This window comes from Bison bison, unplaced genomic scaffold (genome assembly GCF_000754665.1).
Source record: "Bison bison bison isolate TAMUID 2011002044 unplaced genomic scaffold, Bison_UMD1.0 scf7180017864290, whole genome shotgun sequence".
Lineage (NCBI taxonomy): Eukaryota > Metazoa > Chordata > Mammalia > Artiodactyla > Bovidae > Bison > Bison bison.
The window spans coordinates 584,178-609,526 of NW_011494862.1; the positions used below are offsets into that span (position 1 = coordinate 584,178).

The following is a 25,349-nucleotide window of genomic DNA, read 5'->3' on the forward strand; positions in this document are numbered from 1 at the left end:
AGACTTAGAGGACGATGTATTTATAGTTGAAGGCCCCCTGAGCCCCTCTGGGGAACACAGTGTAGTGATCAGCTTGACTTCATGGGAGCTATGCAAATGCAAAAGGAAACTGTGCAACACTGAGTTGAGTTGTGCAACTCTGGTCAAACTGCAATGACAGAAAATGAGGAAGCAGTCCAGGAACAAACTTTATGGGTGATTTCCTATTGCTCTTAAATCTCAAACTGTATGAAGTGGATCCACAGGACGATATGCAAGAAATTCACCTCTGACCCTTGTGCCATGCCCACTTAAAAGAATCTCTGGATTGGAAGTTGGCTACCCCAAGAGGAAAGATGCAGGGTGATAGGTTAAAGCTGTTGTTTTTGTTCACTTATTTAAAATGTAGGTTATGTCATTGCTGTCCTTGCAGTGACTCCCTGCTTCACTCAGCATGGAAGCCAAAGTCATTGGGATGGCCTTGGTCGGCCCTCTGTGCTCGAATACCCAGGGCTGTGACCTCCTTCCCTGCTTGCTCCCTCTGCTCGTTCCATTCCAGTCACATGGCTCTCCACTGTTGCACTGGCAGTCCTCTCTTCCCCAGACCATGGCATGGCTAATTCCTTCTCCTCTTTTATCTTTGCTCAGCAATCAGCTTCTCAGTGGGGTCTCCTCTGACTGCTCTATTTCACATGGAAACTTCTCCTCCTGTCTATCTTTCCCCACTAGAACATGAGTTCAGAGGCAGAGACTTTTGTTAGTTTTGTTTACAAATGCTTTCCTAGTGCCTACAAGATCTATATGATGTGTTGTATTATCTACCTGTCTTTCCATATAAAATGAATTATATTTTTTCCTATATAAATCTCTTTGATGCATACTGATAATATTAATAAGGTTATCTATTGTCCTGACTTTAATACTTTGAATTTACTGTTTTCATGTGAGTACCACCTTTTATGTCCCGTGGGTATGGATGTTCGTACTTGAGCATGGCAGTACGGACTTGGTTCTACCTTGTGAGTTGGCTAGATGTTTATCCCTCCGTTTCAGCCAGTTAGAACTCTTTTCTTTCGTGGCTGTGCTGCTGATTTTGATCTGTGTGATGCTAGTGTGTGAAAGAATGTTCCACTGTCCTTGCTGAGAAGGGAATTATTCCATTGTTAGTGGGTCAGTTGCATCCTCTTCATATATAGATGAGACTCAGGCATCAGTTTGGGAAGTCAGATTGCCCACCTCTAGTTTCTACAAGGCACTATCCATCACTTGTGAAAATCAAGAAATGTTACCTTCAAGTTCTATGAATATTTACTGAACATTTTCTCTGAAGAGAATAATTATTTAGGGCTTAATCTGAGAAGAAAAACTGAACAAGTAACCATAATAAAAAGCTAAGCAGAAGTTTAAAATACTGGGTATTATCTTTTCATTTGTTTATTCCTTTCTCTCCAGCAGATTTTAAATTTCTGGAGGATAGGCACTTGTCCTTTAGCTGTCTGTTCCCTGATGGTGCCTTGTGTGTGGTAGGTTTGTGGGTTTGATTAGTAATACAGTTGAAGTACTAATTCCTAGTTCTGCATCCTAGTTGGGTGTAAGACTAAGGTCAGAGTTTAAAGGAAGTCAAACAGAAAAAGTTAGCAAAATTATCTAGTTTCCACCTCAGTTTTCATGGATTACTGTGGAAAAAGAGAAGGGAAAACTGAAAGAAAAGAACTGTTATTTCTGATAATGGAATATTCTATTTAATTCAGTGATGGGAAGGTACAGTGTCTTGGTTCGTACTAAGGAAATAAAACAGGTAAATATAAGGCTTGATAAGGATGGCTTGGTGCCTTGATGAACCTTTTGGTGGTGATATGTGTACTGTGTCTTAAATCCTACTTGCAGTGTTATTTTAGTATTTGCTTTGTATTCTTTGATTTAATGAACAGAACCTAGAAGAGTCTTAGAAAGAAGTTCTTTCTTATGGCATCCAGTTTCTTATTTGCATTCTACAGATGCAGAAAAAGTTTACTCTACCAATGTGTACTCTAATATACCTGATTATATTTAACTGAACATTTCTTTTAAATTCTCCACTTGAAACTTTGAGAAGGGTCAGGCAGTTCAGTCGCTCAGTTGTGTATGACTCTTTCTTACCCCATGGACTGCAGCATGCCAGGCTTCCCTGTCTTTCACTAACTCCTGGAGCTTGCTCAAATACATGTCCATTGAGTCGGTGATGCCATCCAACCATCTCATCCTTTGTTGTTGCCTTCTCTGCCTGCCTTCAACCTTTCCCAGCATCAGGGTCTTTTCCAATAAGTCAGATTTTTGCATCAGGTGGCCAAAGTTTTGGAGTTTCAGCTTCAGCATTAGTCCTTCCAATGAATATTCAGGACTGATTTCCTTTAGTATGGACTGGTTGGGTCTCCTTGCAGTCCAAGGGATTCTCAAGAGTCTTCTCCAACACCACAGTTCAAAAGCATCAATTCTTTGCACTCAGCTTTCTTTACAGTCCAACTCTCACATCCATACATGACCACTGGAAAAATCATAGCTTTGACTAGATGGACCTTTGTTGGTGAGGTAATGTCTCTCCTTTTTAATATGCTGTCTAGGTTGGTCATATCTTTTTCTCCAAGGAGTAAGAATCTTTTAATTTCATGGCTGCGGTCACTATCTGCAGTGATTTTGGAGCCCAAGAAGATAAAGTCTGTCACTGATTCCACTGTTTCCCCATCTATTTGCCATGAAGTGATGAGACCAGATGCTATGATTTTAGTTTTTTGAATGTTGAGTTTTGAGCCAGCTTTTTCACTCTCCTCTTTCAGTTTATCGCATTCTGCCATAAGAGTGGTGTCATCTGCATATCTGAGGTTATTGATATTTTTCCTGGCAATCTTGATTCTAGCTTGTGCTTCGTCCAGCCCAGCATTTCTCATGATGTGCTCTGCATATAAGTTAAAGAATCAGGGTGAAAACATACAGCCTTGATGTACTCTTTTCCCAATTTTGAACCAGTCTGTCTGTCGTTCCATGTCCAGTTCTAACTGTTGCTTCTTGACCTTCATGCAGATTTCTCAGGAGACAGGTAAGGTGATCTGGTATTCCCATCTGTTTGAGAATTTTCCACAGTTTTTTTGTGAGCCACACAGTCAAAGATTTTGGCGTAGTCAATAAAGCAGAAGTAGATGTTTTTCTGGAACTCTCTTGCTTTTTCGATGATCTAATGGATGTGGGCAGTTTTATCTCTGGTTCCTCTGCCTAAATGCAGCTTGAACATCTGGAAATTCACAGTTCACGTACTGTTGAAACCTGGCTTGGAGAATTTTGAGCATAACTTTGCTAGCGTGTGAGATGAGTGCAATTGTGCAATAGTTTGAACATTCTTTGACATTGCCTTTCTTTGGGATTGGAATGAAAACTGACCTTTTCCAGTCCTGTGGCCACTGCTGAATTTTCCAAACTTGCTGGCATATTGAGTGCAGTACTTTCACAGCATCATCTTTTAGGATTTGAAATAGCTCAACTGGAATTTTGTCACCTCCACTAGCTTTGTTCATAGAGATATTTCCTAAGGCCCACCTGACTTCACATTCCAGGATGTCTGGCTCTAGGTGGGTGATCACACCATCATGGTTATCTGGGTCATGAAGATCTTTTTTGTATAGTTCTTCTGTGTATTCTTGTCATCTCTTCTTAGTATCTTCTGCTTCTGTTAGGTCCATACCATTTTCTGTCCTTTATTGAGCCCATCTTTGCATGAAATGTCCCCTTGGTATCTCTAATTTTCTTGAAGAGACTCTAGTCTTTCCCATTATATTGTTTCCCTCTATTTCTTTGCATTGATCACTGGATGGCTTTCTTATCTCTCCTTGCTGTTCTTTGGAACTCTGCATTCAAATGGGTATATCTTTCTTTTTCTCCTTTGCCTTTCACTTCTCTTCTTTTCTCAGCTAGCTGTTTGTAATGCCTTCTAAGACAACCATTTTGCCTTTTTGCATTTCTTTTTCTTGGGGATAGTTTAGATCACTGCCTCCTGTACAGTGTCATGAACCTCCGTCCATAGTTCTTCTAGCACTCTATCAGATGTAATCCCTTGACCTCCCTTGAGAGGGGTCAGAATGATCTATTTTGAAGCTGTAGTGAGTTTGTTGTTTTAGTGACAGTAGATACATCCCTGACAGCAGCATGGTGGGTGGATGGTATCTAGTCAGTTCCTAGTAAGTGTTCTGATTGACTCATATTCTCTGTTAATGTCCCAGCAGAGGAGACAAAAACAAAAAAAATTAAATTTTTATTCATTTTTTAATGCAAAATACATTTCCTATTGGGGTACAACAATGTTGCGATAATTTCAGGTGAACAGTGAAGGGACTCAGCCACACATATACATGGATCCATTCTCCCCCAAATGATAAAACAACATTTTTGTTCTAAGTTGCTCATGCAGTTTATGCCAGCTTAAGGCAAATTGAGTTTGAGTTTCATTTCACCTTTTTTCTATTGCCTACTGACTTTGTGTTAAGGGTAGAGGTGGGACCCATGCAGATGGATAAGATAATTCTTGCTTTCACAGCGTACTCGAGACAGATATATGCACAGTTACAATTCAGAGTGTACCTTTGGAGGTAAAATAAAGGCGAACAAGGAAGTAACAGAGACAAACAGTATATGGCTTCCACCAGTGCTCATATAAGTAAGTACAGATGAAGGCAGAAAATACCAATGTTGCAGAATGTGGAGAGAGCTCAGAGGGAGAGTAGAATCACGTGAGACATGGGCATATCATGAGAGGGAGAGCATTTTCTTTTGTGAACTCAGAAAAGTGGATTCTGAGCTATTTTGTCCTGATTCTTTTTCTTCTCCTCGTTTGCAGCTTCTAGTACCCCTGCTGTGAACATTCAGCCAGATGTTTCAGGAGCCTGGGACTGGCATACCAAACCAGGTAAAGATCAGCAGATGAATTTTGTGCCACATAATTGGTCACTGGAGCATAATCCTTCACCCAAGGTGAAGTGAGTACTTGCAGAGTGCTAGCCCCATTTATGGAAGTTCCTAAAGGTTCCCAATCTGAGAAAGCTTTTCACATTGCCCTTGATGACATGGTAGTGCTGCATGTCTTATGATAATTTCTCTAAGTCTCAATTTGCTAAATGTTTGCCGTGACAATAGAGTTAGACAGATCTGGGTATACATCTAACTCAACCATTTAGAAGCTCTTGAATTTTTTTTTACCAGTCTGAACTTCAGTTTTCTTATCTGTAAAATGGAATTCACAATTCTTATCGCACACAGTTTAAGTGAAATTACTTACATGAAATTTTCTGGCATAGAGTAGGTGTTGCATAATCTGAATGGTTTTCTCTCTTACAGAGAACTTGTTTTAGATCTGAATTTGTCTATAGTAAATAAATTCTCTTTCTTATGGCTAGTATTGTATTTTTTGAGAGCCATCTTGTGTGATTATCTTTCTGACACTGTGCAAGTTACACACACACACACACACACACACACACACACACACACACTATGTCTGTCACAGCACCTTTCTAAAGCAGTTGCTGTTTCCTTATGTAACCAATGAGAAAATATCGACACTCAGAAAAGTTAAGCAACGTGTCAAAGGTCACTCAGCTAGGAAGTGGCAGAACCAGAATTCAACTCTGACTCCTCTCATAGGAAATCCCATAGGAAAGAATGGAGTCAGGTGACATGAGGTAAGCACCAGATGTAATGGTTTAGAGGAGTGGCTGCTACTGCTAAGTCACTTCAGTTGTGTCTGACTCTGTGCGACCCATAGACGGCAGCCCACCAGGCTCCCCCATCCCTGGGATTCTCCTGGCAAGAACACTGGAGTGGGTTGCCATTTCCTTCTCCAATGCATGAAAGTGAAAAGTGAAAGTGAAGTCGCTCAGTTGTGTCCGACTGTTAGCGACCCCATGGACTGCAGCCTACCAGGCTCCTCCGTCCATGGGGTTTTCCAGGCAAGAGTACTGGAGTGGGGTGCCATTGCTTGGTAATGACTTATACCTTTTCTGTTCCCTGTCCTTGCTCCAGGTCACTACTCCCTTAAATTAGGGAAATGGGGTCTAGCTACTTCTAACATATTTGCAAACCTTGTCCTAATTTGCCCTTAGAGATGAGGTGAGCAGTAGCTCTAGATTTCTGAACTTCAGAATTCAGCCTCAGACAACTAATTCATTTGCAATGACCTTCTTATTTTTTTCAGGAGGTTTTGGAATGGGAAGCAAATCAGCTGCCACCAGCCCAACAGGCTCCTCGCATGGTACTCCCACCCATCAAAACAAACCCCAGACTCTGGACCCTTTTGCTGACCTTGGGACATTAGGTATACACATAACAAATGAAGATACATACTTATTTTTGGCTACAAAGCCTCAAATCTAAATCTTTGGGGTTAAAAATAAGCTGTAGTGTTTACCTGGGATCTAAAATAATCTGTATTTTTAAGCTATATTCTAAAACCTAAAGCTGTCTTTTTAGAAAAGGAAACAGGCTTCAAATACTGGGTTGGAGCTAACCCCTATTAATGCATTTCTCCAATCCCTGAGTTTGGAGTAGTAGTGTAAATAAAGTTAGAACTTCTGGGAGCATCTGAAAATAGAGTTTGCACCGAAAGTAGTGACTATGTAGGGAAACAGTGAGAGACAAGGGTGGTCAAATAGAGCTGTGCCACGAGGGGCCCGCTGTGTGCAGGTCTTATTCTGAAGTTGCCAGTGAGGTCCTCACACTGTGCCTCTCTTCTCTTCATGGGCCACAGTCCTCTCTGGTCGGTTTGTAATCTTCCATACAGAAAATAGACCCTCTGGAGAGTATTTCTAAAGAGTTTTTTTATCAGATGTTAATTATTATTATTATTATAGGATAAGTGTTTTATCCAACCAGTCCATTCTGAAGGAGATCAGCCCTGGGATTTCTTTGGAAGGAATGATGCTAAAGCTGAAACTCCAGTACTTTGGCCACCTCATGCGAAGAGTTGACTCACTGGAAAAGACTCTGATGCTGGGAGGGATTGGGGGCAGGAGGAAAAGGGGACGACAGAGGATGAGATGGCTGGATGGCATCACTGACTCGATGGACGTGGGTTTGAGTGAACTCAGGGAGTTGATGATGGACAGGGAGGCCTGGCGTGCTGCGATTCATGGGGTCGCAAAGAGTCGGACACGACTGCAATAATCAAAGTCCACAGAAGCTGGTGTTTCCAAAACTACTCGCTCATAAAACACTTAATTGAAGTTCACTGAACCCAGTGTTTCCAAAATTACTTGCTCATAAAACACTTCAGTTCAGTTCAGTTCAGTCACTCAGTCGTGTCCAACTGTTTATGACCCCATGAATCGCAGCACGCCAGGCCTCCCTGCATCGGTGCTCGTGGTGATGCTCCCTAGAGAGGGGTACAGTGTGCAGGGTTCTGTTTTACCAAGAAATCTCTCTTCAAGGCGTAGTTGATTGGACTAGTGTGTTTTGAAACTTTTTCCCTCCTCCTTTTCCATCCTCTCCCGTGAAGTGCAGAGTTGTTAAATAAGGATGAGGTAGCTCTGACACAAAGGTTTAAATAAGCCAACTTGATATTTTAGTTTCCCCAAAAGGCCTCCGGAAGCATTTAGAGCTGAATTATCTGCAGGGAATGAGAACATGCTACCGTTTTATTTTTCTTAGTAGTTATGTTAGAATCTTGACCTTTCCTTTTATATAATTTAGATCTTCTTTCCTTTTAAGAATTTCTCAAATTATTTTCCCTTTTTTTGTATCTTAAAGTTCAAATTTTAGAATAATAACATTCTATAAAACAGGTAAAGTTTTATTTCAAGTAAAATCTTTTCAGTGTTCATTTTTTACGCATTTATTCATCCCACAATTAATTATTAAGTGCCTTCTGTGTTCTAACATTGTTTTAGTGAAAACCAACCAGCCAAACTAACAAAACCAAAACAAAATTCCTTCTTCTTAAAGTTGATATTCTAGAAGGGGAAATAAACATTAAATGAATAAATATACAATATAATGTCAACCAATAAAAGCAATTAATGTTTAGCTGGACATTTTACTCTGTACCAGGGTCTATTTTAAGTGCATTACATATATCATTTCATTTAATCTTCCCAATATTTTTTGAAGTAGAAACTATTATAATCCTCATTTTACAGATGAAGAAACGGACACGGAAGTTTCAGGAACACGCCCAAATCACAGGGTTTCAGCACCATGAACTCTAGGTCTGTGGCTTGCACTATGACCCCATGAGGAGTCCTGTGAAAAAAATCAGGCAGAAAGTGATGGCGCGTGGGGGATGGGCCAGGGTGTTATTTTAAATATCAAGTGGTTAGGGAAGGGCCTTACTGAATAGGTGACCTTTATAAGAAGTTCTTTTAAAAAATTCAGCATCATGTCTTGCATCTAGTTGTCATGTCCTTTTAGACGCCTTTAACCTGGAATCATTCCTCAACCTTTCATGACATTGATATTTGAAGGGTACAGGCCAGTTGCCAAAGTCTTGATTTGTTAACTTTGATCACTTGGTTAAGGTGATGTCTGCCAGGTTTGCTTCACCATGAAGTTACCATTTTCCCTTCAGTAATTAATGAGTAATCTGGAGAGAGAATTTGAGATTATCCAATTCTCCATCTGACCTTTACCTGCTGGTTTTAGCATTCATTGGTGATTCTTGCCTAAAGCAGTTATTGCCATGATATCTGCAAAACTGTGCTTTTCTGATTCCCTTCTTCTTTCTGTATATATTAATTGGCATTTCATTCTAAGGAAGAATCTCCTGTCTCTCCCTCTCCCATCCCCTTCCTTCCTTTCTGACTCCCTCCATCTCTCACATCATAATGGACTAATGGATTCTTTTTTGACTCGGTTGGTTATCATCTATTACTGTTATTATTTAATGTTCACATGGTCCCACATTTGATTTGTGAAAGCTCCTTTCTTCTGACTTCTATATCATTTTCACTTGATTCCATCATTTTTGAGAACTTTCTTTATGGCACACGGTTTCCTAGGCTTCTCTTGAACTTTTTACATGCCTGTCCTATAATCAGGCATTTTTGAGAAATCTCATTCCTTTTTGTGGGGAATGGTATTTAGAAACCAAAATCTCTGCTATAAGTATGTCTTTTTTGCTCTGGGGTGGGTGTCACTGCTCTGCCTTCCAGGAGATGGAGATAGGTGATCAGTGGATATTAACACATAATTTAATCCCATCCACTGCCACAGGGTCTTCCTTACCTTCCCCTGTTCCACATCTGTATCTTGCATTTCCTTGGATCTCAACAACATTAATAGACAACAAAAATAGTTTTAGAATAGCTGCATCTTTATTACTACAACAACATACCTATTCAAAGGAGTTCAAGAGTAGTGGTTATTTTTGTTTGTTTTTTTTTTTTGCCACGCCTCATAGCTTGCGGGACTTTTCCCAACCAGGGATTGAATCCAGGCCACCACAGTGAAAGCTCATGAATCCTAACCACTAGGCACCAGGGAAATTCAAAAATATTTTTTCAAAGAGTTACTTATTTTTGAAATGCAATAATTCTTAAAAACTGCTGAGGAAACTAGTTTCCTTTTGCCTCATTTTCGAGTCACATAATTTAGGAAAGGTAAGTGATTTTCCTGAAACTGTACAGCAAATGAGTATATAAGCAAGGGCTACTTACACACTAAAATTTTTGACTCCTAGGCAATTGCTTTAGAGTAAAAATTAAACTTCTAAGTTATATAGCTGCAATTAAAAAAAGATAGCATGCTTCTCCTTTAGGTATTTTCACATTGAACAATTCTGATACAAACACCGTAGTTTTTCCCATAGATTCCGATTTAATTAGTTTGGTTGTGGCTTGGGTATAGAGAATTTTTAAAGCTCCCCAAGTGAGTCTAATGCACAGCCAAGTTTGACAACTGCTGCTTTTGCTTTTAATGAGAATAGCTGTGGCTCTGGGTTTAGCTACTACTCTATATTTCCGTCAGTTCTCTGCTTCAGTGGCTTTAAAAATTAGAATTGCTAACCAGTCTAAAAAATATTTAGGAAAGAATTCTGAAAGGGTAACATCAGAAAGCCCTGCAATGTTGATGAGCAGCTTGAGATCAGAGGCAGCATCTGCCATTTCACCACTGTATCTGCAGCCTCATGTGGAGAAGACGCTCAATAGTGTATTATAAATGAACAAATAAATGGCAAAGCGGTGGGAACATGGAAGAACTTTTTAAGTTTTTGAGGTCTTTCTGTAGTTACTGACTTTTTAAATAATAAACGTAATATATTCAGAAAGAAGATTGTAAGCATCCTTAAAATAAAAGATGAAATTCCAGTGTGGAATGTCTACCCAACCTCAGGTATGTTGAGGTGCTGTTGGCAGAGGGGCCCAGAGGCTCACAGAGAAGGGCTTCACAACAGGGGCGGTGCCAGCCTATAGTGCGCAACAGTGCCATTCCCTTTTTCTATTACCAAGTATTTATTGAGCCTTTATGGTGGATGGGTACATGCTGGGAATATGAATTTGCATTATTTTAAAATGGTGCCTCTTATTTGCTTAGTTCAGGAATTGTGAAGAGCTTTCACATAGTCATTGTGCCTTTATGTTTTTTCTGCGATGTAGACATAGTTCTGATTTTACAGGTGATAACACTGAGGTCAAGGAGATAAGTTTTTCACTGAACTTCAGAAGAGCGAGGATTCTCCGTAGACTGTTTTTGGCTATATTCCTGGGGCACTGTATCTGATACCTAGTTGTTGTTGTTTAGTTACTAAGTTGTGTCTGACTCTTTGCGACCTCAGGGACCGCAGCATGCCAGGCTCTTCTGTCTTTCACTGTCTCCCAGAGTTTGCTCAAACTCATGTCCATTGAGACAATGATGCCATCCAACCATCTCACCCTCTGTCATCCCCTTCCCTCCTGCCCTCAATCTTTCCCAGCATCTGGGTCTTTTCCAGTGAATTGGCTCTTTGCATCAGGTACCCAAAGTGTTGAAGCTTCAGTTTCAGCATCCATCTTTCCAATGAATATTCAGGGTTGATTTCTTTTAGGATTGACTGGTTTCATCTCCTTGCAGTTCAAGAGACTCTTAAGAGCCTTCTCCAGCACCACAGTTCAAAAGCATCAATTCTTTGGCACTCAGCCTTCCTTATAGTTCAACTGTCACATATGTACATGACTACTGGAAAAAAACATAGCTTTGACTATACGGACCTTTGTTGGCAAACTGATGTCCTTGCTTTTTTAATATACTATCTAGGTTTGTCATAGCTGTTCTTCCAAGGAGCAAGTGTCTTTTAATTTCTTTATAATTTCTTAGCTGTACTCATCATCCTCAGTGATTTTGGAGCCTAAGAAAATCTTTTTATTTTCTGGTACTTGGTAATGCTCAACAAATACTGATGAATGAATATATGAATGAATGAACAAATAAATGAATGTAAGAATGAATGCATGAATGTGTGATGGAGCAGAGACAGATTGATTCCAAGTCTGCTGGTCATAACACAGCATCCCCAGTGGGAGTGGGAAGAGGAACCCACATCAGACCAGAGGAACAATACTGATAGAAAGAAGAGACAGTAAGTGAGGAATGACTCACTTACTCAGAGATTTGTAGTAAAAGACTCAGAGATTTGGAGAGGAATTTGAGATTATGGATGCAGGAAATGAACATGACATGTGGAGATGGGAAATTCATAGTCAAGTCCCAGCTCCATGAACTAGATGTGTGACCATAAGCCTGTAAGTATACCAAGTATACCTCCTTTATTTCCTTATCTTTAAAGTGGGGCCAGACTGTGGAAAATGGTATGGACATTTTTCAAAAAACTGAAAATAGAACTAACATATGACCTAGCAATTCCACTCTTGGGTATACATCTGGGAAAAAAACCCACTAATTTGAAAAGATATGTGCACCCCAATGTTCATAGCAACATTATTTACAATTACCAAGATATGGAAGTGACCAAGTGTCCGTCAGCAGAGGAGTGGTTAAAGAGGATATGGCATATGGCAGTATACACAGTGGAATACTACTCAGTCATAAAAAGAACAAAAACTTTTGCCATTAATAGCAACATGGATGGATTTGGAGGGCATTATGCTAAGCGATGTATGTCAGAGAGAGAACGACAAATACTGTATAATATCATTTATATGTGGAACCTGAAAAATACAAGAAATATAGCAGATAAGAAGCAGACTCACAGATATAGAGAACAAGTTAGAGCTTACCAGTGGGGAGTAGGGGGAGGGCAAGAGAGGGGTGAGGAAATGGGAGGTACAAATTATTGGGTATAAGATAGGCTCAGGGATGTACTGTAAAACATTGGAAGTATAGCCAAGATTTTGTAATAACTAAATGGAAAGTAACCTTTAAAAATTGTATAAAAATGAAAAAATAAATGGTAATTTTGACAAAGAAAAATAAATAAAGTGAAACCAGTAATACTATTTCCTAAGGATGTGTGTAGATTAAAGGCAGTAATAGTCATAAACATATTTTGTAAATTCTAAAAGAGCTATATAAATGCTATTTTATTATCACTGTTGGTATTGGTATTGGTGCCTGAAAGGGTTCCTGGAGATCACCTCTTCAAACATGAGTCACAGCTAGTCTTCATATTTTGGGAAAAGCCCAGCATTTATGCAGTGAGTACTTAAAAGTTAGGAGTTACAGAGTCAGGATTCTACTTAAATTCCCAGGACAGAGTAATATCATTTTTTAAAGCTTGAATAAGTTTCTTTACCCTATTCAGAGTTGTCAGAGTGTTAGCTGTGTTTACTCTCCTGCAATGAAGTGCAAGTAGTGTGAAATTGAAACCTAGTTATGAAATTTTAAAACACCTTTGTTTACTCGTGGGCACTAACCATGCTGGTATTTATGACAGACAGTGAATAATCCTGATCGTTGATGTTTAAGTAGCAGCTTCACCAGTGAATGTATTTTTGTTTTATTCCCTGTTCTTGTCATTTGATAGATTTTGCTCAAGTTAAGAAATAGAATCTTCTGAGAGGGTGGGAGGGAGAGCTGCAATGGCATCATGGAGGAGCCAGGGCTCGTCTGGCTTGGAGTCAGACTTGGACGCGGGTCCCAGTTCTTCCACTTTCTGGCTGTGTAACTTTCAGAAAATCGCTTACCTATTCTGAGCTATAGTTTGTTTATCAGAAGGAAAAATGGAACTGTTAGTACATACCTAAAAATGTCATTGTGAGGATTAAAGGAAAATACATGAATGCAATTTATTTAGCTATTCAGTTCAGTTCAGTTCAGTCACTTAATTGTGTCCGACTCTTTGCGACCCCATGAATTGCAGCACGCCAGGCCTCCCTGTCCATCACCAACTCCTGGAGTTCACTCAAACTCACGTCCATCGAGTCGGTGATGCCATCCAGCCATCTCATCCTCTGTCGTCCCCTTCTCCTCCTGCCCCCAATCCTTCCCAGCATCAGAGTCTTTTCCAATGGGTCAACTCTTCGCATGAGGTGGCCAAAGTACTGGAGTTTCAGCTTTAGCATCATTCCTTCCAAAGAACACCCAGGGCTGATCTGCTTCAGAATGGACTGGGTAGGAAGGCTAATTATGCCACTAGTCAAGGGAGGTTCCACTAAAGTCATTGTAAGCAGTGACTTGGGACACAGGAGTTAGAGGCTACTCACAATAGCATTACCTTCTTTCTCTCTCTTTCTGTTTTTCCTATAGGTGGTTCTTCATTTGCCAGCAAACCTTCCACACCAACTGGATTGGGTGGTGGATTTCCACCTCTCAGCTCGCCACAGAAAGCATCTCCCCAGCCCATGGGTGGGGGGTGGCAGCAGGGAGGGGGCTACAACTGGCAGCAGACACAGTCCAAGCCACAGTCCAGCATGCCCCACTCCTCTCCCCAGAACCGGCCCAACTACAACGTGAGCTTCTCATCCATGCCTGGGGGCCAGAACGAACGTGGGAAAGCAGCAGCTAATTTGGGTAAGGATGATGGTATGGGGCCTGGCTAGAGGGTACCCAGCGGTATGCATGTCTGAAGAAGGAGACAGGGAATTTGGCAGTTTCTGAGGCAGTCTTTGAATTGTAATGACGCAGCACGATCCCTCCCAGTGCTGTGCCTGGAGCTCCTAGGTTTATCATTCTCCCCGCACACTGTGGTTTTGTGAGTGCTGGCTCACCTGTCTGCCTTTCTCCACACTGAGACCAAATGGTGGGCAGGGACTGGGTCTTTTTTTTAACTCATTAGCATTAGCACCTAGCAGAACACTAGACAGGTAGGAGGCACTAAAGGAGTATTGAATGGAAGTGAGTGGATGGGTGGATGGATCTTGAAACTGCCATCCCTTTGGAAGAGGGGGTGGAAGACGAAAGTTGGAAACATTTCAAGCACTGCGTTCATGTTTTCTCTTGGCTCCCAGTTAGAGGAATGGACATGTCTTGGACATTTGGTCTTGATTATCCTCTGGCTGGGGGATGTTCCTGAGATCTTTGGGTTTCCTGTGATGGTTTTTCCCTCTCTTCTGAGAAGAAAGTTAAAAGAACACAAAGTGGCCCAAAAGCTAAGGCTGGAGGATAACTCTGATGGGATTCTTTCTTTTTTCAAATGGGGTTCTTGATAGCAAGTGAAAAATAATATATTTTTCATAGAAGGGATGGTCACATTTTAATTTTTAAAAGGCCTGTAATGATATGTTTTACATCTCAGTTGATTTCATTATACCCAAGAATGGAATGTATAGGGACGTAATAAGGAAACAGGCCTTTCTATGGAACATGGGAAAGGAAATTCCTCTACTTTTCCTAGTAGCTTTAGCTGACATCTTTTGAGGGCTTATTATATGTCAGGTGCTATTCTAAGCAGTTTTTGCATATTATTTCATATAATCTCCAAACCCTTGTTGTAGACAGAGATCAATAATTTTCTTAGTCCATACAGCTTGTAAGTGACAGAGCCAAGATCTACCAGGGCAATGTGACTCCAGAGCCTCTACCATTCACCACCACACCCTGCTTCTCACGGTACTTACATGGCAAGGAGTCTTTTTTAGGTCTTTGTAACATCGTGTTTGTTCTTTGGTTAGCAGTGGATATTCTCTGGTGATTCCGTAGAGTCATTTGGCTTCCCCTCCATTTTTATTCTGAGTAGATATGGGGTGAGTGTTGTCAATCAGTAAACACTTATGTATCTTCAATGTAGAAAACATTGGGGATACAGCTGCAAACAAGACAGACAAAACCCCTAATCTCAGAGCACCCACATTTGAGTGTGTGTGTGTGCGACAGAGTATGTTCAGGATGCCTGACAGTATAGGGATGGCAGGTGGGTTTCAAGTGAGACAACAGCGTTGGTTGAAGGCATGGACTGAATGGACTCTTGTATTGTGGTTCTGTTTTAACAGCAAACACTTAATAGCCAGGCACTGTTTTGAGCACTTAAAAATATTTAACTCGCCAATTTTCACAACAACCTTATGAGATAAGTCATGTTATTAACACCACGCCTGGTTGACAGATGAGGACACTGAGGCAGGAAGATGGTAAGGAACTTGTCCCAAGGTCACATTGCTAATAAAGGCAGAGCTGGAATTCAAACCTGGGGGTCTGTCTCCAGAGCCCTTGCCATTTGCTACTACCACGCTAGGCTGCTTTTCCAAGCAGATTGATAAAGATTATGAGGCAAAACCAGACTTAGGGGAAAAGAGCTCTGTGATGGACTAGAAGTGTCAGCCGAGTGTGGGCAGGAAAGCAGCAGTGTGTGTGTATTTCAAGCACCAAAACCCAGGTCATAGGCCCATCACTGCTGCTAGCCAGTTGTATGACTGGGGCCTGAGGTGGGGAGGGAGCAGTGGGTAGAATCATGACTGTCCTCATCTGTGCAAGGCTGGAACGGTGGACATGGAATCATGGAATTAGGTTAGTGCAACAACCCAACCTCGAGTCTGAGCTTGGCCGTGGACATTGCATGCGATCCTGAAAGATCTCTTAAGTTTTCCAGACTTCACTTTCTCATCTATAAAATGGACATGACAGTCTCATACGCTACTCACAGGCTAAGTGAGAGGATTAAGGGGCATAGTGCCTGTGAAAGCCCTATGCAGTGTGCCTAAGTGTTATGATACTATGTTTATGAGTAAACACTATAATAATTTTAAAAATACTATGTTGCAGAGGGGAAACAAAAAGCAGCTGACTTTGAAGACCTGCTCTCTGGTCAAGGTTTTAATGCTCACAAAGACAAAAAGGGACCTCGAACAATAGCTGAGATGAGAAAGGAGGAAATGGCTAAGGAGATGGATCCTGAGAAGTTAAAGGTGAGTGAGCCCCAGGCCCGCAGTGACTATCGTGTTGTGTGGAACCGTCAGTGTGGGACTAACCTATAGAAGGTGCCATGCTAAGTTTCTAGCATCTACCATATTTCATTTGGTTCTTGTAGTTCTGATTTGAGTATAGCTGTGTCCTTTAATAGAAAAATACTTTCAGGGAGTGCTGTATATGTTGTTTCATTTCTTTAGTACAATGCACTTATTCCATAATATATAGTGTAGATTTTCTTCATTCACATTTTCAAATAAGCAATGGCACTCTTTAAGATGTGATCTTATTATTCAGATGGCATTGCAATCTGTAGGTAAGTCATTATGATTTGGTGGTAAGAAGAATGCATTATTTATATTCTCTGTTTCTGCTTTGGTAGCTTTATATAGGACTAGATTGGCTGATGCCCTCAGGATCTCTTCTTTGCTGATAGAGAGGGAGCTATTGATTTATGTGCCTGAGAATTACTCACTCCCATAATGTTAGACCTGGAGGTTTGGGAAGGTGAAAGGGATGGAGGCTAAGGGAAGTGGGGTCTCTGGCTTCTACACTGCTTCACTTCATTTTAACCGGAGCATTTCTACTTTTATCTGTTTCTGATTCTTGGATGTCTAGGTAAGATTTTATTTGGAAAAAGAGAATGTTTTCATATTCTTTTCTTCTAAGGTTTGCAAATCAGTGTCTATAACTTCATTGTTTCATAGATGAGAAAACAGACATGTTACTTCATAGCTGAAGATATTATCTGGACAATGGTTAGTTGGGGGACAAAAGGATGGTTATGTTGATGAATGGTGTGAGGTAGTGAAACAGTTTGTGAAGATCAAGAGAACTGGAAAGCTTGTCACAGACAGGCTGAATTCCCACGTGACAAAATACACTGACACTATTCCAGCCTGGAAGATGAGAGTCTAATCTAGTGCTCCAAAACCAGAATGGCACAACCACTCAATGTTACACATGTTGAAAAACATACCACTGTTGTTTTCCATAATTTGTTGAAGATGCAGCGATACAATTTGCAGTACAATATATGATGCTCTGTTTACATTTGCTATTCACTTCATGCAGTGTTATAAAGGTTTTATCTGCCACAAACACTGTGCTCCATCTCAAGAGCCTTTGTGTATTAGGTAAACTCTGACAATTTTCTGGAAAAGAAAGTGGTTTATGTCTTTTAAACCATGCTTGGTTGTTTAGTTGGTATGGAGTATTTAATTGTTTGGGAGAGTAGTAGTCATCATTCACTTTGACTGAGCTTCTGTTAAGTGCTAACTGCTGATTCATTGTTACAAACCTTTCAATTTAGTGACCTCATTTGTTCCAACTATGGTGATGCAAACTATGAATGGTCATAGTTGGAATGAATGACTAAATGTATTGATTCATTTAACAGACCTTTTCAAGCTCTTTTCCTGCCAGGCATACTGTTTCTGAGTTAGAATGATATGTAAGAAACACTATCCTTCTTCAAACAGGTCTGCCTAATGGCAAGGGGAAAACAAATGCACGATTATGGTGAAGTATAGCACATTTTATGATAGAAATATGTTTAAAAGGTAGCCTGGAGAAATTTGTTTTTGTTTTTTTCAAGGAATTTGTGTGTGTGTGTGTGTGTGTGTGTGTGTGTGTGTACACATGTCAGACACTCTACTAGACATAGCAGATAGCAGGGACCCAGACAGACATGATGTGTGCCCTCGTGGAGTTCATACTTTAGGCATAAGTCATTAACTCAGGGGGACCAGAGAGGAAGGAAGGTGTTTAGACTTTCCAAGGTGGAACAGTGTGAAATTCCTGAGCAGGCTTTTGAAGGCTGATAAGGAGTTAACCAGAAAGAAGAGGTGTAGGGGGCGGAGGAAGAAGAGCCGTCCTGGTAGTGGGAAGGATGACCTAGGCAGGTACCTGATGTTGCTGGAGCTGGAGGGGTTTCCAGAGTCACAGTGGAGATGCTCTGGACTCAGAAGCATTTGAATTTCTTAACTGCCCCTGTGTTTACAGATTCTAGAATGGATTGAAGGCAAAGAGAGGAATATCAGAGCCCTTCTGTCCACAATGCACACTGTGCTGTGGGCTGGGGAGACTAAGTGGAAACCTGTTGGCATGGCAGACCTGGTCACCCCGGAGCAGGTGAAGAAGGTGTACAGGAAGGCTGTGCTAGTGGTGCATCCGGATAAAGTGAGTACAACCTGTCCTCCTGCACCCCTGGGGGTGTCTGGTCCTCCTGTCCTTGGTTTATAAGCGTGTGTCAAGGAGTCATACTTTCAACTTGCTTCTTATTAGGCCATTTATATGATAAAATAAATTTCATAGGCTCAAAAAGGTACTTAAACAAACAGTTATACTTTATGACACAGAAGCAAAGAAGTCAAGCTATACATTACAAATAACGGAATGAGGGCTTTACTTAGGTATGAGATTCATTACTGACTAATTTTCAGGGATCAGATAGAAGTTGTGTCTGACTAAAGGATGAACTCAGAGTTGGACAGAGGAAAATTTTCTCCTACAGTAATATGGCAGTATATTCAGCCAGGATTATACAGTGAAAAAACTTTAGAATGTAGTTGGTAAAATTGGTGAGAATCAACAAAATATTGAAAATGGAGCTAAATTCATTACTATATTGATTATGGCAGTTTATTTTCACTGAAGTACACACACACACACACACACACACATACATGCTCTGCACTGTCAGAGACTTCAACCAGTGGATGGCCCGGTTGAGATCACCATAACACACAGAAACCTCCTTGACAGAATTGGATCACTTGCCATCATATGGACTTTGTTATTGTTGACTAGTCACTAAGCTGGTTCTGACTGTTTGTGATCCCATGGACTGTAGCCCACCAGCCTCCTCTGTCCATGGGATTTCCTAGGCAAGGATAGTAGAGTGGGTTGCCATTCCCTTCTCCAGGGGTTCGTCCCTACCCAGGGAGTGAACACGCATTGTGGGCGGATTCTTTACTGCTGAGCCACCAGGGAAGCCCCATCATATGGACCGTGTGAGTCCTACAGTGTGAGGCTGTGACTGAATCCTACTTGAGAACACACACTTGAATTTGATGTCTTAGATTTTCATCTCTCTAAACTTTTGGTGACAATCCAGATAGTAGTAAAGAAATGATATATTTCAGTGACTTGAAGAGAAAGGGAAAGAGCCCAGAAAAACCCACAAACTGTATGCCTGTGTTATGGGTCTCCAAGAAAATTTTTTTAAGAAATAGAATAAAGAGTGTTTCAAAATGCAGTCCATCAATCAGAGCTACGCAGTCTTTGTCATTTGGTAGGTAACTCTGGAGAATGGAGATACATCTTGTGCTGACCAATAAATTCTGTTACCTACTCAGTGACTGATCACTACTACCATATGTGAATTCCTGGGGGAGGGCTTTGTGGAGAGGTCATAGTAATTAGGGTCATGTAGATGGGGCTATTGGCTTCCTTAGTGTCTCAAGCGGTATAGAATCTGCCTGCCCATGCAGGAGATGCGGGTTTAATCCCTGGGTCAGGAAGATCCCCTGAAGAAAGAAATGGCAACCCAATCCAGTATTCTTAACTGGGAAATCCCATGGACAGAAGAGCCTGTTGGGCTCTGTGGAGTCACAAAGAACTGGACATGACTTAGTGACCAAACAGCAACAGCAGCAAGATGGGGCTGTAAAGAGAGAAATGGTCTAACAGAAAAAGATTTCAATTACTCAGAGCCCACATTAGCAATGAAAATTTTAATATAAATAAAATTTTGGTCTGTGGTATCTAATGTGTATTTTTGTTTTTTTTTTCTGTAGGCTACTGGGCAACCCTATGAACAATATGCAAAGATGATTTTCATGGAGCTCAATGATGCCTGGTCAGAATTTGAAAATCAAGGCCAAAAGCCCTTGTATTAACTTATGAGCTTTTCCATTTCTGCTGCAGACCCGTGCTAATGCTTAGTGTGTGTCACAGTTCTGAGGTTTTTGCAGGTGAACCAAAAACTCCAGCAATGTGTATCCAGTACTTAACTGTTAAGTTACTTGTGAATTAATTCCTCTTTAATAAGGAATGTGGATGTTTGTTTTCTCAAGTCCCCACCATAAAAAGTCCAAAACAGGAAGGGAACTTTTAGTCAGATGACCTTGCAGAGTATTTTTACAACATTCCAGCCTGCCCTGTGGGGAGCCTACTCAGCAATTTGTGGGGAAATTGAAAATAAAGGCTACCAAAGGCATAGCACCCATCTCATTGTCTGAGGATAGGATAATGAGCCAAAGTTATAATAATAGGATTACATGATGGATTTTAACTAATAGTTTTGAGATTTTCTTGGAAAGATAAAATTTGAGCCATGGCTTTACGTAGACTTCAGGAACATGACCATTAAGTTTTGTTTGTTTGTTTTAACAGAAATTTACTATGGTCTATAGTATAATACTGTACACTTCTTTTGGTCAAGAGGACTAACAGATGTAAAAGAACCTGAACTGTGGGAAGTAATTCTATTATAATCCAGTGATTACTACCAACACTTCCTTCCTGGATAAGCTAAAATTTAGTGAAAATGCTGACTGAAGAAAAATAGGGACGCTAAAGCTGTAGAAATCTGTATTCCTGGTCAGAGAGTTGGGCTACTATCTTCTTTTCGCTTTAGAAAGATGTGGTAGCTTGAAGAATGTCTTAATGCCATAACAACAACCTGATTTGATGAAACTTCTAATTTTTCCTGTAAGGCTTAATGCTCCTCCTTTTTCTTAGCAGAGAAAATGCTCTTAGCTGGGAACAGATTGTAAGGCAGTTTGGCGTGTTCACAGTTGATCAGGAAGACTGTCTAGTATGGATCCCCTGTCCTCCAGGTTTGTGATTGGCTGGGGGAAGGAAATCAATGACCACAGTGACAGGAGCAATTGCAGCGAGAGACAGAGAGAGGCCACTTCAGACCAAGTCACATGGCTTATCAAGACTGGCTTCTCTGAGGAACCAGGTTCCTCTTCCCACCTGATGAAATAGGACCTCTTGGATTATTACAGTGGGGTTTATTGTTCTAAAAGTTGTTGGGGGTCCACAGGAATAACAGTTGCACAGGAACGTCTGTGAAAATAAAGCAGGAGTGAAACCTTTGCAGACTTCAGACTGGTTGGATTTCAGTTCAGTATTTTGGCTGTTTCTCACTTTAAGGGGCAAGTGATTGTTTTCCATGACTTTGGTAGATCTCTTTGGGTGTGCAGGTACATGGTGTGCAGAGGATATTCATACAAGGCAGATGGGCAGAAAGATCTTGATCTAATCTTAAAAGGTTTGTGCTCAGTATTGTGAAAAGCTTTCAAAAATTGTTTTTAAAAGACAATCTTTTTTGTTGTTTCTTTCTGTTTTTCATTTTCTTGTGGCAAACTGTACTGGAAAAGCAGCATGTCAAAAATACTTTATGTTCTATATACAACTCTCTTCTTTCTTTCTTTCTTCCTTTCTTTCCTTCGTTCTTTTTTTTGTTGTTGTTATAAAGGTTCATTATTTATTTTACCTTTTGCTGACAATGTGAAACTCGCCTCAAATATTCTCTTTTTAAATATACAGCTGTAAACTGTTCAAAGTAACCATAAAAAACTAGGTGTTATTTATTAACATATTATAAAATAATGTTTGCAGTATGTGCTTGTCTTATTTAAAATTGGAATGTGAGACATGTTGCTGTGACTTTTTTTCTCATTCACATCTGTAGATATTGTGTGAACTACAGTATATAATAATAATTAAAAGGATACTATGTGAATGTCACGTACATTTTGAAATGATAGAACTATATTAGCTTGGTATCATGTTTGGATAATTCATCCATGTTCACAGTTTAAAACATCATTAAACATTATGTAATTAGCAATGAGAAAGAATCTTATCTAACTTAAATTTGGGATGCTCCCTGTCTCTTTTCCGGATACATTATAATTCTGGACCCCTATTTATCTCAAAGCTCTTAACATATACAGACCAACAGGTTTTCGCATTCCTTTTAAATATCTGGTTGTGACAGAGCTTGTTGTTGATCGGATTCACTGTTTCATTCATATTTATTGTAATATATTTTTGTTTTGTAAATATGTTACACTCAACAAAATGTGATTGGTCTAAAATATTTGTAATGTATATTAAAAGGCTCAAAAATATTTGTAGAAACATAAGTTATTTTTTCACTCATAGGAATGCGACAACAAGCTTGAATTACACCTTCTGACATGATTCACTTTTAAGAAAAGTTATGGGGAAAGAATATGCTGCTGCTGCTGCACATATAATACATTTGCACCAAAACATAATCTGATAGAATTTATTGATTTATACTTTAACCACCCCCCTTACCACCCTTGCCTCCATATACAGACACACTTTTGATCATGCTGCATGAATGCTGTGTCCCTAAAAGAATCAGCACAGAAATTCTGGCTCTAGCTAGGATATTAATGCATTTTTGTGCTGAGGCAAAGGGTTTGATCCTGGGAGTCTGAGACTTTGTTGCATAAAACAGATCATTTAGCTCTTTAAGAAGAGAAGCAGCATGTTTACTTGGAAACAAATGTTGCAAATCAAAAGTATTTGAATTATCATTGCTGTACCCTGTCTAGAAGAATCTTCAAGTTGGACCCTAGGTGGCGCTAGTGGTAAATAACGCTCCTGCCAATGCACGAAACTTAAGAGAGGTGGGTTCCATCCCTGGGTGGAGAAGATTCCCTGGAGTAGGAAATGGCAAACCACTCCAGTATTCTTGCCTGGGAAATCCCGTGGACAGAGGAGCCTGGCGGACTATAGTCCATGGGGTTAGAAAGAGTCAGACACAACTCAAGCGACTTAGCACACTATTGACAAAACACTGTGTAAGGAATGAACATGCAAGTTGAATTCCAGAGCCAGTTATCACAGCAACAGGACAGTTTCCCTGCTGACAACATCTACTGGGGAATTTAGGTCAAGTAGACAGGTTTTGGTTGTTCTACGATTTAAAATGGGGAACAATTCAAGTGCTGATTTTCTGACTTCACATTTAAACTGTTTAAGGTTTGATCTCAGCTTTCCTACTCAGTAGGTACCATCTGAGCCTCAGTTTTCTCATCTGTAAAGTGAAGATAATAAAACCTAGTTCATAGTGTGAGAATTGAATGCAAGGAGAGAATATAAAAAATTTATCCTAAGAGGTCCTGTTTAGTCCTAGCCAGTTTGACAGAGGACGTGGATCTTATATTTCCAGGTAACACACTGACAGCAAGTTGGGAAAGGGTTCGGCTTCTAAGGTTTTTACTTTCTGTTTTTGATTGAAAGTCTTCTTTATTCTTGAGGAAATACAGAATGGGGTAGTAGAAGAACAGTTTTTCAGTGAACCTCTGGTAAGAGGAAAGCAGATTTTCTCAGAAGATGGTTAAAGCCTCTGGTAAGATGGCTAAGTTCCTCTTTAAAGTGTTGCTTAAACTGGGAAGAACGGCTGGTGTGGACAGGAAAGTTAACTGGAGACAAATACTGTCTCTGCATTTTTCTGATTCTGGACATCACCCTGGGGCAAGCTCCTCATCTTTTTGCCATCTTCCAGTTTCTTACTGCTGAGTCCAAGGCACTCAAACCAAGCTTTGCCTCTGAAGTGTCACTTTTCTCCAAATCATTTCTCTTCCATGGGACTAGCCTTAGGGTGATATGAGAGGCTCCAGCAAGCCCTTATATATAGTTTTCTACACACCTGGTGCTGTGCTCAGTCTCCCAGTCATGTCCAACTCTGTGCAACCCCATGGACTGCATAGCCTACCAGATTCCTCTATCTATGGGATTCTCCAGGCAAGAATATAGAAGTGGGTTGCCATTTCCTCCTCCAGGAGATCTTCCCAACCCAGGGATCAAACCCAGGTCTCCTGGATTGCAGGCGGACTTTTACCATCTTGTGCCACCAGGGAAATCACACATATTTGGCAGTTGTTTGGAAATCGAAGGGAAAATGTGAGATTTGACCCCATAGAAAATCCTCATCAATTAAGGAGAATTTTCCTCATGAGTGCAGCTTTGCACTTCAGTAAGGGAGCTAAAAAAGGGGCTTCCCTGGTAGCTCAGCGGTAAAGAATCTGTCTGCAATGCAGATGTGTATTCAGTCCCTGGGTTGGGAAGATCCCCTGGAGAAGGAAATGCCAACCTTCTGTAGTATTCTTGCCTGAGAAATCCCATGGACAGAGGAGCCTGGCTACAATTCCATGGGGTTGCAAGAGCCAGACATGACTTAGTGGCTGAACCACCATCACCACCAAGCGAGCTAAAAACCCAGGCTGCCAGAGTTTGGGTGGTGGGCAGTTTTCACTGCCACCCAATATAGGGAACTCAGAATAGGGAAAGAGAAGTTCTCAGTGATCTTGGATAGATCACAGGCTACAAAGTAAAGAATGCAGTGTAATTCTGGATCTGCAAGTTGTGCAGTGAGCTAGGGACTAGCAACAAAGTTTTTAATAAGTATACCTTCTATCTAGGAGGAGAAATGGGAGGATCTAGAACTCACAAGTAAATTAAACGTGTTGAGACAATAATATGCTCAGTGTACAATTTAAAAAAGGAAACCAAGCAGGGGTCCTGAAAGGTGGTGGTAGTGAGATTTTGTGTTTCTATCGTCAGGGGAACCTGGATTCCCCAGAACTCCTTTAGCTTTCAGTCCTGTTGAAAAATTTTAAAAAGCGAAAGAAAAGGAGCAGCATCATAAGGTGTAGGGGTTCTCAGCTAGAAAGAGGGATAAGTGACCCATAATCCAACCTTCCCCAAAGAGTTGTGTGAGCAGGGAAGTCCTAACCTTTCTGGGCCTCTTTCTGTAGAGGTAAAATGAAGCCTTTGGACCAGATGGTTTTTAATCTCTTCCAGATTGTACCCACGAAGCCAAAACTCTGTCCTGTGAGCAGACTACGAAGTGGTCCAGTGAAGTCTAAACTAGCCTTGCCTACCTGCAGACCTTGAGGCCCATGATATAGAAATAATAGCTGTTTATTTAAATGTTCATGAAAGCCTCAAGCACAAAATAGCTTGTTTTTCGTTTCTATAGATACACCTGAGTGTAAAGGAGAAAACGCTAGTGCCCGAAAAGCGCT

The 25,349-nt window shown here is 40.6% G+C and overlaps 1 protein-coding gene across 3 annotated transcripts in view; it reads left to right on the plus strand.

Moving 5' to 3' along the window:
• Window positions 1–22,415, plus strand: part of DNAJC6 (DnaJ (Hsp40) homolog, subfamily C, member 6) — a 177,520-nt gene extending 155,105 nt beyond the window's left edge. For all 3 annotated transcript variants that reach the window (XM_010850261.1, XM_010850262.1, XM_010850263.1), the window contains exons 14-19: window positions 4,841–4,909; window positions 6,194–6,313; window positions 13,672–13,935; window positions 16,123–16,265; window positions 18,271–18,447; window positions 20,067–22,415. In XM_010850261.1, the coding sequence (XP_010848563.1) occupies window positions 4,841–4,909; window positions 6,194–6,313; window positions 13,672–13,935; window positions 16,123–16,265; window positions 18,271–18,447; window positions 20,067–20,168 (875 nt within the window). In that variant the 3' untranslated portion in view covers window positions 20,169–22,415. The remainder of the gene's footprint in view (window positions 1–4,840; window positions 4,910–6,193; window positions 6,314–13,671; window positions 13,936–16,122; window positions 16,266–18,270; window positions 18,448–20,066) is intronic.
• Window positions 22,416–25,349: the final 2,934 nt, after the last annotated feature.